The sequence below is a fragment of the Tarenaya hassleriana genome, unplaced genomic scaffold (genome assembly GCF_000463585.1).
Source record: "Tarenaya hassleriana unplaced genomic scaffold, ASM46358v1 Cleome22, whole genome shotgun sequence".
Classification (NCBI taxonomy): domain Eukaryota; kingdom Viridiplantae; phylum Streptophyta; class Magnoliopsida; order Brassicales; family Cleomaceae; genus Tarenaya; species Tarenaya hassleriana.
The window spans coordinates 733,307-744,057 of NW_010965541.1; the positions used below are offsets into that span (position 1 = coordinate 733,307).

General features: G+C 36.0%; 4 protein-coding genes across 5 annotated transcripts in view; 2 read left to right on the top strand and 2 right to left on the bottom strand.

Moving 5' to 3' along the window:
• LOC104814858 (histone H2B.11-like) overlaps nucleotides 1–245 on the bottom strand; it is a 7,827-nt gene extending 7,582 nt beyond the window's left edge. Inside the window, exon 1 of one of the 2 annotated variants that reach the window (XM_010543077.2) lies at nucleotides 1–244. In XM_010543077.2, coding sequence (XP_010541379.1) covers nucleotides 1–160 — 160 coding nt within the window. In that variant the 5' untranslated portion in view covers nucleotides 161–244. The other variant, XM_010543075.2, reaches the window with a different exon arrangement.
• Nucleotides 246–525: 280 nt separating this feature from the next.
• LOC104814862 (40S ribosomal protein S15a-1) lies at nucleotides 526–2,114 on the top strand. The gene is made up of 4 exons (XM_010543080.2): nucleotides 526–631; nucleotides 1,174–1,323; nucleotides 1,457–1,617; nucleotides 1,831–2,114. Exons 2-4 carry the CDS (start codon nucleotides 1,191–1,193, stop codon nucleotides 1,927–1,929), a joined length of 393 nt encoding a protein of 130 aa, XP_010541382.1. The 5' UTR covers nucleotides 526–631; nucleotides 1,174–1,190; the 3' UTR covers nucleotides 1,930–2,114.
• A 598-nt stretch (nucleotides 2,115–2,712) lies between these two features.
• On the top strand, nucleotides 2,713–5,209 carry LOC104814863 (ras-related protein RABE1c). The gene is made up of 9 exons (XM_010543081.1): nucleotides 2,713–2,913; nucleotides 3,029–3,106; nucleotides 3,490–3,562; nucleotides 3,662–3,762; nucleotides 4,138–4,203; nucleotides 4,334–4,431; nucleotides 4,531–4,593; nucleotides 4,677–4,769; nucleotides 4,850–5,209. Exons 2-9 carry the CDS (start codon nucleotides 3,034–3,036, stop codon nucleotides 4,931–4,933), a joined length of 651 nt encoding a protein of 216 aa, XP_010541383.1. The 5' UTR covers nucleotides 2,713–2,913; nucleotides 3,029–3,033; the 3' UTR covers nucleotides 4,934–5,209.
• Nucleotides 5,210–7,529: 2,320 nt separating this feature from the next.
• LOC104814864 (zinc finger protein ZAT12-like) lies at nucleotides 7,530–8,257 on the bottom strand. Its single transcript, XM_010543082.2, has one exon. It carries the CDS (start codon nucleotides 8,207–8,209, stop codon nucleotides 7,724–7,726), a length of 486 nt encoding a protein of 161 aa, XP_010541384.1. The 5' UTR covers nucleotides 8,210–8,257; the 3' UTR covers nucleotides 7,530–7,723.
• Nucleotides 8,258–10,751: the final 2,494 nt, after the last annotated feature.

Sequence of the window (10,751 nt, forward strand, 5' to 3'; positions counted from 1 at the left end):
CGCTCTTCTTCTTCATCTTCTTCTTCTTATCGCCGCCGGCGCCGGCCTCCTTCGGCAGCTTCTTCCCGGCCTTCGGCTTCTTCTCCGCCGGAGCCTTCTCGGCCTTCTTCTCCTCCGCCGGTTTCTTCTCCGCCGGCTTCTTCTCCGCCTTGGGTGCCATTGTTAACGGACAAACAAACAATCACAAATTCAAAGATCAATCAGGAGTGGGGAAATTCTGGAAAACGTTCCGATGTGTGCTCTTCACCAAACTCAAGTATTTATATATGGCAACGAATCAGAGACCCATTGGTTGATAGTACGTCACGAGGATAGATGACGTGGACATTTTAAAACCGTTATATTTAAACCTTCTCGGCTGCTCCAATCAATGGTGAGGATGGCTTCCAATTTATTAAATGTCCACATCTCTAGGATAGATGACATGTAAATGAAAGCCCATTAACAAAGGCCCTTTTATGGCCCAAAATGATTTTTAGGCCTAAATGTTTCTTTGGATCTATCCGTACAATCAGTTTCAGAGTCAGCTAATAAAAGCAAAAACCCTAATCGTGGTGCGACTTCCAGTGCTGCATTCAACTTCGCTTGAAGGTAAGCGAGAGAGTCGGAGCGGCAGCCTCTTCTGTTCCAGGTTAGAAAATCCAGAGGAACCCTGATTTATGCTCGTCTTCTGTTCGAATACGATGTGAATCTTCGGCGATTTCTTATGCAATTTGATGTTTCTCTTGGGAAGTCCCTGTTTCGGAGATTGGGTTTGGTTATCCTGGGATTTTTTCTGTGGTTTGTGAGCTTCAAACCGGTGATCTTGATCCAAAATAAAAGGAGAATTTACAGAAACAGTAATCGAATATTGGTCTGTTTGTATGCAACCAATGTTATAATTTAATTATATCTTAATGATGTTTACATGAATTTCCATATAGATGTCAGCTCATTGAAGTGTATAAACTCTTGCGTCTCTGCGTCTATGTCATCGTATGTATATTTGATATACGTATAAGGGCACTGTATCTGTAATTTTACTCATAGAGCTTCTATGGTTGATCTGGTTTATTTTGTCTTTTGTTTATAAAAGGCTGTACAGTAATGCAAATATGGCCGGTGTACTTTATTTGAATTCGTGTTCTTTCTCCCGGTTCCAATGGGTTCAGATTTGTTTTCTATTTGTTGCAGCTCGCATATTTTTAAGGATGGTGAGAATCAGTGTCCTGAATGATGCTCTTAAGAGCATGTACAATGCAGAGAAGAGGGGGAAGAGGCAAGTCATGATCAGGCCTTCTTCCAAAGTGATCATCAAGTTTCTTATTGTCATGCAAAAGCACGGTACGATACGATAATTTGCAGTATCAGCCATTATCCCTTTTTATTCGGATTTACCCTTTGTAATTTCGAGTCTGATGATGTGATGCTTGTTCCGTTCTTGGTCCTTTTGTGATTTGTGCCATTGATTGCACAGGATACATTGGCGAGTTTGAGTATGTCGATGATCACAGGGCCGGTAAGATTGTTGTTGAACTAAACGGAAGGCTGAACAAGTGTGGAGTCATCAGTCCACGATTTGACGTCGGTGTTAAGGAGATTGAAGGTTGGACCGCTCGCCTTCTTCCTTCCAGACAGGTCGGCCTGGAAACTATCTCTTTACTTCTTCATCACTCTTCTTCTTTTATGATCATTGCCAAAGAGAATCATCCATCAAATTTTGATTTCTGGAACAAAAGACTTGTAGCTTAAAGCCAAAGTAGCGTGCATATACACCCTTTTGTCCATTGCTATGGTCTTGTAGAACACATGTGACAACATTGTTGAATGAATTGCATATGCATTGTGCAGTTTGGATACATCGTCCTGACAACCTCGGCGGGCATCATGGACCACGAAGAAGCCAGGAGAAAGAACGTCGGAGGCAAGGTTCTCGGGTTCTTTTACTAGAAACTCCAGTGAGGCCTTGCTCTTTGAAAGCAAGTGGTTTTCACTCGTCATCCATTGTTGTTTAGTAATATGTCATTTTGTTCCTATTGCGATTTCGGAAGTTAAGACTGATCGTTTCAATTACTGAGTTCTTTAAGACTTCGGACCCAACCATCACCTTCATATATTCTCTTTCTTCCCTTTAACTGGTGCACTAAATCTTGGGCAGATTCCTTTGTTGTCTGATTTATTTTAATTAAATAAATTTTGGTAGAGTTTTTCTTTTTGCACAAAAATAATGCGCATTTAGCTGGGAAATAAAATATTAATCTATATGAATATATATATATATATATATATATACACATAAAATTTGGTATATAGTTATTTTCTTGCACAAAAAGTGAGTATTTTATATTGAAAATAAAATATTAATCTGTATGAACATGTATTAATATAATAATGTATATGTATATATATGTAAAGATAAAATTTGATTGATCGAATTATTATGAGTATCTCTAATTGATATAATTAGCACAATAGATGGATGGTGATATTTTGATTACTTACTAGTGACAGGATTTACCGCGGTAGTTTCCCTTGGTTAGAAAATGCCAAAGCAGATATTACCTGTGTGAATTGACTATTCTTTTTCAGTGGTCATCTCGAAATAACCCCCACAATAGACACGTGTCAGCTCCATCCTCCCAATAATAAATTGCCACCTGTCTTATGCTTAGTTGGTCCAGCTATAGGATTTTGATTTAACGGCCCATAAGGCTTCCTTCTGGCCCTTTCTCTTTCTCTCTCTCTCCCGGGCGCTAACGTGCGCCGAAGGTGATATCGTACACGCGAAGAAGAGGAGGGAGGAGAAGGAGAAGCAGAAGGCAAATAAGCAAAGAGAGGAAGCTAGATCGGGAGTGGCGCATTTTTTGCCGTCCGCCATATCAGTTGCTCTCGTTCCTCCGATTACCACGGCTCTTATCCTCTTCGTTTGATCTGGTACGTGTTCTTCGCCATTATGCCCGATTCCTCCGTCTCTGCTATTTTGATCTCTTCCGTTTTGGATTAACATTAGATCATTTGGTTTGATCTGATCTATGGTTTCTGCTGTTAGATTCGATGGCCGCTCCTCCTGCTAGGGCTAGAGCCGATTACGATTATCTCATAAAGCTTCTGTTGATCGGAGATAGCGGTACGTGATCTGAAGCTTCTCTGGTGTGTTCTTTTCTTTTCTAGCGTATTCCGGGAACCAAGCGCTTTCAATTTTTCCTTGGATCACCAGATTGTGCTACATCTATTCTGTTTTGTTATGCATTTAATTTGTTTGTACCGTTCTCGAAATGCCAGATTTCATATTCCCTCTCGAACCGATCTAAGCACTACGATATTGCTTACATCGTGTTTTATGTTAAAGATTGTTCTGTCAATGCTCCCATGATGATTTGGGTTTAGTAGTTGATTATTTATGTGGCTGATTCGTCACTATTTTCTGATTTTCTTTCAATCTATGTTGAGTTTGTCTTTATTATGTATTCAGATTTGTCTAACTTGCTTTTCAAACAATCCCTCTTGCAGGTGTCGGTAAAAGTTGCCTTCTTTTACGTTTCTCTGATGGCTCCTTCACCACCAGCTTCATTACCACCATTGGGTTTGTGCTCCTTCAGCCGTGGAGAGATTAAATCACAGTGATGTCTGTTTATCTATTCCTAGATGTCTGACCGTCACTGTTTGTTTTGCTTTGATGCAGCATTGATTTTAAGATAAGAACTATTGAACTTGATGGCAAACGCATCAAGCTTCAAATTTGGGACACAGCTGGCCAAGAACGGTTTCGAACAATCACCACCGGTGAGTCCATCTTTTCCTGTGAACTGCTTGTTGAAATAGTATTTTGGCTTACAAGTACAACATGAATTGAATAAGAAAGATCATCGGACACATTGGCAATAGAGACTGGTCTAGATGGCAATTGACAGTTTTTTTAAAAGGTCTAAGAAATGTCACATTGATAGGTCATACTGCTCTAGGGCCGAAGTATATCTGTTGTATTTTCCCAATGATGATTTGCTAGTGAATGGTACTTGATATATGGTTTATCTCTTGGTAGATAAGTGCATTTTGATGTTTATGGGCCTTTTCAGCGGTTGAAATTGATAGGTCTCAGTCTCAACACTAGTTTGAAGAATTTCTTTTCACCTCCTCTTTTCCTTCACATTTTCACAGCATATTACCGAGGGGCTATGGGCATTTTGCTGGTGTATGATGTCACAGACGAATCATCTTTCAACAGTAAACTTTCTTACACTAAGTCTTTCTTTCACATGCGGGTTTATCTGAAAGGATCCTTCCTCTCATACAGTCTCCTACATATGAATCTTTGGTCTTACTCTTCGGAGTTGGTTTCTCGGCATTATTGCAGACATCAGGAACTGGATTCGCAATATTGAGCAGCATGCCTCGGACAATGTTAACAAGATCTTGGTAGGGAATAAGGCCGACATGGATGAGAGCAAGAGGGTAAAAACGCCAGTTGACACTAAATTTAATCCGGCTTTCCCGATTCACCTCTGATCCAAACTAATATACTGTTTCTTTCTCTCCTAAACACATTTTCAGGCAGTGCCTACATCAAAGGGTCAGGCACTCGCTGACGAGTATGGAATCAAGTTCTTCGAGACAGTAAGCCAACCAATCATCTTCTTGATCCTTTAATCTCATGAGTCACAACACCACCTAAACAAGATCCAACCTTAACGTTACAGAGTGCCAAGACAAACCTTAACGTTGAAGAAGTCTTCTTCTCGATCGCAAGGGACATAAAGCAAAGGCTTGCAGATACCGACTCGAGGGCCGAGGTTTGTTTCATCATGTTTCTTTTCTTTTTTTGGCGCGTGAAAGGGGAAAAAACAAATATTTTCCGCATGTTAAATCTCAGCCCTCGACGATAAAGATAAGCCAAGCGGACCAGGGAGCTGGATCTGGCCAGGCTGCGCAGAAGTCTGCATGCTGTGGAACTTGAACAGAACAGCCTTGACGTGGGTATGAGAATTCCAAGTGAAACAAACAAAAGAGGTGAAGTGAAGAAAACTGAATTACTGATTTTTCGTATGGGTGGTTTTGTAATTGTTCACTTTCTTCTTATTCCGATTCGTTCCAAAATGTGATTTCTAGTTTGTGTGAAGGGTAGTGGAAGTCTTATATTATATCATTCAGGCCGGATACGTTTCTTTTATTTTTGTGACTTGAGACTTTTCGTTTGTGTTGTTTCCCGTTACCTCTGTTCTCTCTTTTGTTACTTCGTCTTCTGTTACTTCGTTTATTACAGTCACAGACTCAACAATTTTTTTTTTATAATCTGGAAGTTCATCGGTCATTTGGTCCGACTACATCTCGAAACCCTTCTCCAAATGAGAACTCGAATCCGGTTTAGAAAAGACTACTTTCTTTACTAATTGAGTCACCCAATCTTGGATCATACACAACAATTTTATTACACTTCTCCGGTTACCCTTTGATATTACACCCCGAAATTTCCATTAAGCATAGAACCTAATGTAAAAAGAACAATACAGAGATTAAGAACCACTCTTAAGAATGGAACCTAACGTGAAACGAATGAGCAACTATACGTACTATGGTATTGTGTATTGTCAAGATTTTGCATATTTTGGAATTTATACAAGAGTTATTTGAGAATTTATATGTTAGTAAAAGAGTATCTATGTAAATTAGTTACCCATTAGCTGATGTAAAGTGGTTGAGAAATGACAAAATCATTTCGAAGTCTTGGGTTCGATTCTACCAGTAGACAAGAGGAGTACAATTAATTGTATGATTAAAGTTTGATTATGTGCTTAGGAGATGAAGTGGGTCAAAGGTTCTAATTATAAAAAAATTAGCTTGAGTTCACGTTTTAAATTTATACGTCAATACAATTTATTTATTTATTTATTTATTTTAAATTGGGTTTCATTCCCGAATAAATCCTCAATCTATTTCAAAACACGTTGAAATTTAAGAAAAATATGTGATTGTGTATAGAGATCAATGATCGGGCGTATCTTTTTAAAGACATCCACCACATAATATTACCACACAATACATGTGTTTTGTGTTTGGTAGTTTAGTTTTTTGACCATATGTTTTTGCATTTGTTTAATCTGATCATTTAAAGTGTATATCTAGTACCTTCCAGACACATACATATACACACACACGCATACATACATATATATGATATATCTCAATCGAATTGAGGCGATATTTGATTACAGTTACTGATATTTGATTATTTTCAAGTTAAAAGATTTGAGAATCCTGCGGATCAAGGAAAAAAGATTAATGGGGACACAATTAAAATACATATAAAATAAAAAAAACTAATAAATATATATCATCTAAAAAATATTTACATTTTACAACTAAATACTACTGTTTTTTATTATTATTTAAATCTATACATAATAATATCATTTGTAATTATCTAAAAATATATTTTTTCGATAAAATCTATTCACAATTTTTTTTGATAAAATATAGTCAATTTCATTAGATTTGAAATGTTAAACTCACGAAATGAGTCAATAGAATTTAAAACTTTCATATCATACAAATGAAAAATTATGAATTTATCTCTTCAAATCGATTATTAAATTCTAGAAACTGTAAATCGATTATTGATATTTTTCCCAGTCACATAGGATTTCTATTTGCTTACGTGGCGATTATTTGACGATAAGAGTTTTTTGCCAATAATTTCTATTTTCCTACGTGAAGATTATTTGACGGTAAGGGTTTTCTATCAAGTCAAATACAAAATTAAATAAATATATAGAATAATAAATTAATGAATATGATCAAAATATAGAAAAGAAATTAATAAAAATAATAATTTTTTAAAATTAAAATCACAGTATTTATAATTTTAATCCTATTAATTGTAGATTTTGTATTTTTTTTTTATATTTTTAGAGATTTATATGTATATATGAAAAAGATAAAAATATAAAAAAATTGTATATTAAGTAACTTAACCCTAGATTTTAGGAAAGAAAGAGTAAATTAAAAAAAAATAGTGAGATCACAAAGAAATTGAGATACGAAAAGAAAAAAAAGTGGTGGGGGCAAATAAATTTTTTAAATGGGGCATCTATAAATATTACTTAATTATTTTATAATTTTATGAAGGAAATAACAAAAATTTAAGTAATTGAGTGGGGGCATGGACCTACTCATTAACACACCAAAATCATCTAACAAATACATGCTTTTTATCCCTATTACGTCGTGTACAAATCATGCATGGTTTCATTTTTTGCCCCCAAATTTCAACGAGTGTTAATGTTCTTTTGTGTGTGTACGATTCTGTTTCGTTTTACACTCATTCCAATTGTGAGAGAATGATTCGAATTTTTTTCCTTATCATATGTATGTATATATATATATATATTGCAAACTATCGCTTAATTAATTATCTAATACGGCATTAAGGTTAGCTCAACCGCGTCAGATGACATTTGTCTAAGTTTAGGGGAGGGGAAACCTAATAAAAAAACGTACCTAATTACATTACATAGAAGAAATTGAAACGGAATATATATATATAAAATATAATATAATAATAATTAATCTCGTGTATTTGAAAAATTAATATAACCAAAATATAATTCACAGCGGAAATATTAATCAACAAACTAAAGGAGCCGACCCAATGAGTCTACGATGAAACCTCCATGCGTGTGTGATTACGTTATTATTTATATACCTACGAATAAATCAAATGAACATTAAAAATTAAAAAAAAAATGAATCAATAAACAGTTCTTCCAAGCTCCAGCTTGAGATTCAAATTCTCCGCCGCCGCCGCCGCCATGGCAGAGTTGAAATCCAAACACGAAACCCTCTTGCCACCACTGGTAGATCTCTTCAACATCACCATCGTCTCCGGCAAGAGAGCGCGTGTGATCAACGCGCCGCCGCCGTTGTTGTGACGGTGCCTCCTCATGTGGCCACCGAGAGCCTGTCCCATGGGGAACTCCAGGCCGCAGATAGGGCAAGAATGAGATGACGCCGTTTTGGGCTTGGACTTGGTGTCGTGGTGGTGGGGGATAGGCTTCTTGTGGCTCGCTCGGTGACCGCCCAACGCCTGAAACGACGTGAACTCCTTCATGCACGTCCTGCACGTGAACACTCTTCTCTCTACGACGTCGTTTTGGCCGACCCTGGATAACAGCATCAGGCAATTCGCCGCCGTATCATCCTCCTCCACCCTCTGAATCTCCGACCTCCTCTCCATGTCAAATACTTTTTTTTTTCTTCTGTCTGTTGTTGTTTTTTTTTTTTTTTTTTTTTTTTTTTTTTTTTTTTTTTTTTTTTTTTTTTTTTTTTTTTTTTTTTTTATGTTTGTGACTTTGTGTGTGTTGTGTCTTGTCGGAGTGTTGTATAGATATATATAGAGAGAGGGTGGGTGGGGTGGCTGACTATGACTATGGTGAAATGACGGATATGCCCCTGGTGACGTGGAGGGCAAGGAAGCAGGTGGTGTGTCACGGTTTGCGTCACCGCGTAGCTGAGGAAACCCAAAGAAGGAAGGGGAAGGAGTCGTGTCGTTTTTTGTTGAAGTTTCCCCCTCGTGTAACTTTGGTGACTTAGGGGACTTCTAGATTCTCACGCGCCACGCGCTTTCCTTCTCGCGTGCGTTATCCGGTCTTCTAGATCTAACCCATTACTTGGTCAACTCGTCGTTGAAAACAATATAGTTAAACATAAATGTTTTAACGATATAGACAAATATTTGGAGGTTATCAAATTGATTTATAATAGAATAAGATATATTTATACATAATCAAAATTAATAGAAAAAATGAAGGTTATTATAATTGATAAAAATTGTTAGATATCTAACAATTTGCAAAAGATTATTATAATCCACGCAAAAAACAACTGCAATCTTGTGTAATGTACGTCGTTTCCAAATCCAGTAGCTAAAAAACAATGTTAATGGTCTTCTAAAATTGTGTTTATAGATATATTATTAATGATATAACATATATATTATTTACAAACAAATATCTATATTTTTATTTTGAATATCTGTCTAAACTATAGGTGTATTATACTAATCCCGTCACCTTGTTAATACCCAAATATAAAAGTTTTCCAAGTTATGACACTAGGTAGGGTAGGAACAATGAACAGAGAAATGAGATACACGCGCCAAGGGAGGCGAGTGGGAGGCACTTAGTAAAAAGATTAAATTAGAATAAAAGACAGTAATCTAATGTTAAAACTTAAAAGTGTGAAAGGAAAGGAGGAGGATGTTCATAAACAATAAGTGGTGTGGTTCCACGCGGTCTTTCTCTCTCCCATGAAATGGCAAGCTTCCTCATTTCACACTATTCTCTTCTTTTGATATTTCAATATGCTGTATAAATATATATACACACACACACAAAACTAATTAAATGTGTATATATATATATATACATACATACATACATACATACATACATATAATTGGACAAACGTATATTGGATGTTTCATCTTGACTCGTCTTTCTATTTTAATCCCCGTTTTGATCTTCACAAACAAGGAATTTCAAATGCCAACCATGAGACACTTATACATTCGTTAAAATGCATGGAAACTCACCAAAAATTCAACATAATTAATGTGTTCATTAGAATAAAAATAATAATAATAATAATTAAGCAGTGTGAAAGCTTGTTATGAAATAGGGATCTTATCCATTTATACCAGTAACCTTGGTCAGAAATTTGATTATAAAAACCAAAAATATTATTCCACATTTCAAATGGTCTATTCTACGAATTCAGTATTATTCTATCTTTTCAAATAGAAATTTTGGGAAGTTGTAGATTATTATAACTGATGACCAAGAAAAATGGAAAACATTAGTTTGCTTCTTATTCAAAAAAAAAAAACGTTAGATTATGATTAATTAGGGATTTTCGTTTTACCTAATACCGATTCTTAATTTTATATATATATATATATATGCTACGAGTTTCTCTGAAATTTCCTCAAACAGTGGCCTGGTTTTGATTTCATTAAATGGAATTCATTGAATCTAAAAAAGATGGAAACTTGGGGCCTTGCTTGTTGGGTTTGGTGACCGTTGCTTTGGAGGTTGAGAGCATGTAATAATGTGAAAATAGATACACAATGCTTGTCGTACATTTTCGCAGACGAACCACATTGACCTTCGTTACAAGATTGACACATATATCTTTTGCACGACCACTACATTGATAAATTTTTTCATTTATTTTTTTAAAAATTAGGTCGAATTTTCAGATCGGTCTGATATAGGATTTGAATACGGTCCGAAAATCCGAATTTTTTCGGGTCTATAATTTTGGATCCAAAGTATGATAATTTTTTGGATAGATTTCGGGTTAAAATTGACGCTCCTACGTTTACCCATATTTCGACACAAAGGGAAAACTTACTACTACTGGTTCTGCTGGAAAAATGTTCAGAATGGTTTCCAGTCTCCGGTTCTGTTAGACAGCTAGCTGTGGTCTCGGACCGGTCATAACCAATCGGTTTTCTATCTGGTTATGGAGTGTAGAACCGAATTGAATACCAGTTTTGTGATCCTTTCACTGTTCCGGTTCACATTCGGTATGAACCATACCGGTATGCGGGCTATTATATAAACCTTCAAACATAGATAGTGCATTTTTTAACCAAGTAATACTAATTAATATTAGTCTCTAATGAACCATATTCATAAATAAGACAACTAAAGGCTCCAACTACAATGTATTTATCTGTACCAATATCATTCACATTTTTTTCTTCTGTCTGTTGT

Coding starts and splice junctions, on each gene's coding strand:
- LOC104814862 (XM_010543080.2), top strand. CDS start 1,191: ATGGTGAGAATCAGTGTCCTGAATGATGCTCTTAAGAGCATGTACAAT. Junction 1,324..1,456: donor TATTGTCATGCAAAAGCACG/GTACGATACGAT, acceptor TTGATTGCACAG/GATACATTGGCGAGTTTGAG. Junction 1,618..1,830: donor GCCTTCTTCCTTCCAGACAG/GTCGGCCTGGAA, acceptor TGCATTGTGCAG/TTTGGATACATCGTCCTGAC.
- LOC104814863 (XM_010543081.1), top strand. CDS start 3,034: ATGGCCGCTCCTCCTGCTAGGGCTAGAGCCGATTACGATTATCTCATA. Junction 3,563..3,661: donor AGCTTCATTACCACCATTGG/GTTTGTGCTCCT, acceptor GCTTTGATGCAG/CATTGATTTTAAGATAAGAA. Junction 4,594..4,676: donor GAATCAAGTTCTTCGAGACA/GTAAGCCAACCA, acceptor TTAACGTTACAG/AGTGCCAAGACAAACCTTAA.
- LOC104814864 (XM_010543082.2), bottom strand. CDS start 8,209: ATGGAGAGGAGGTCGGAGATTCAGAGGGTGGAGGAGGATGATACGGCG.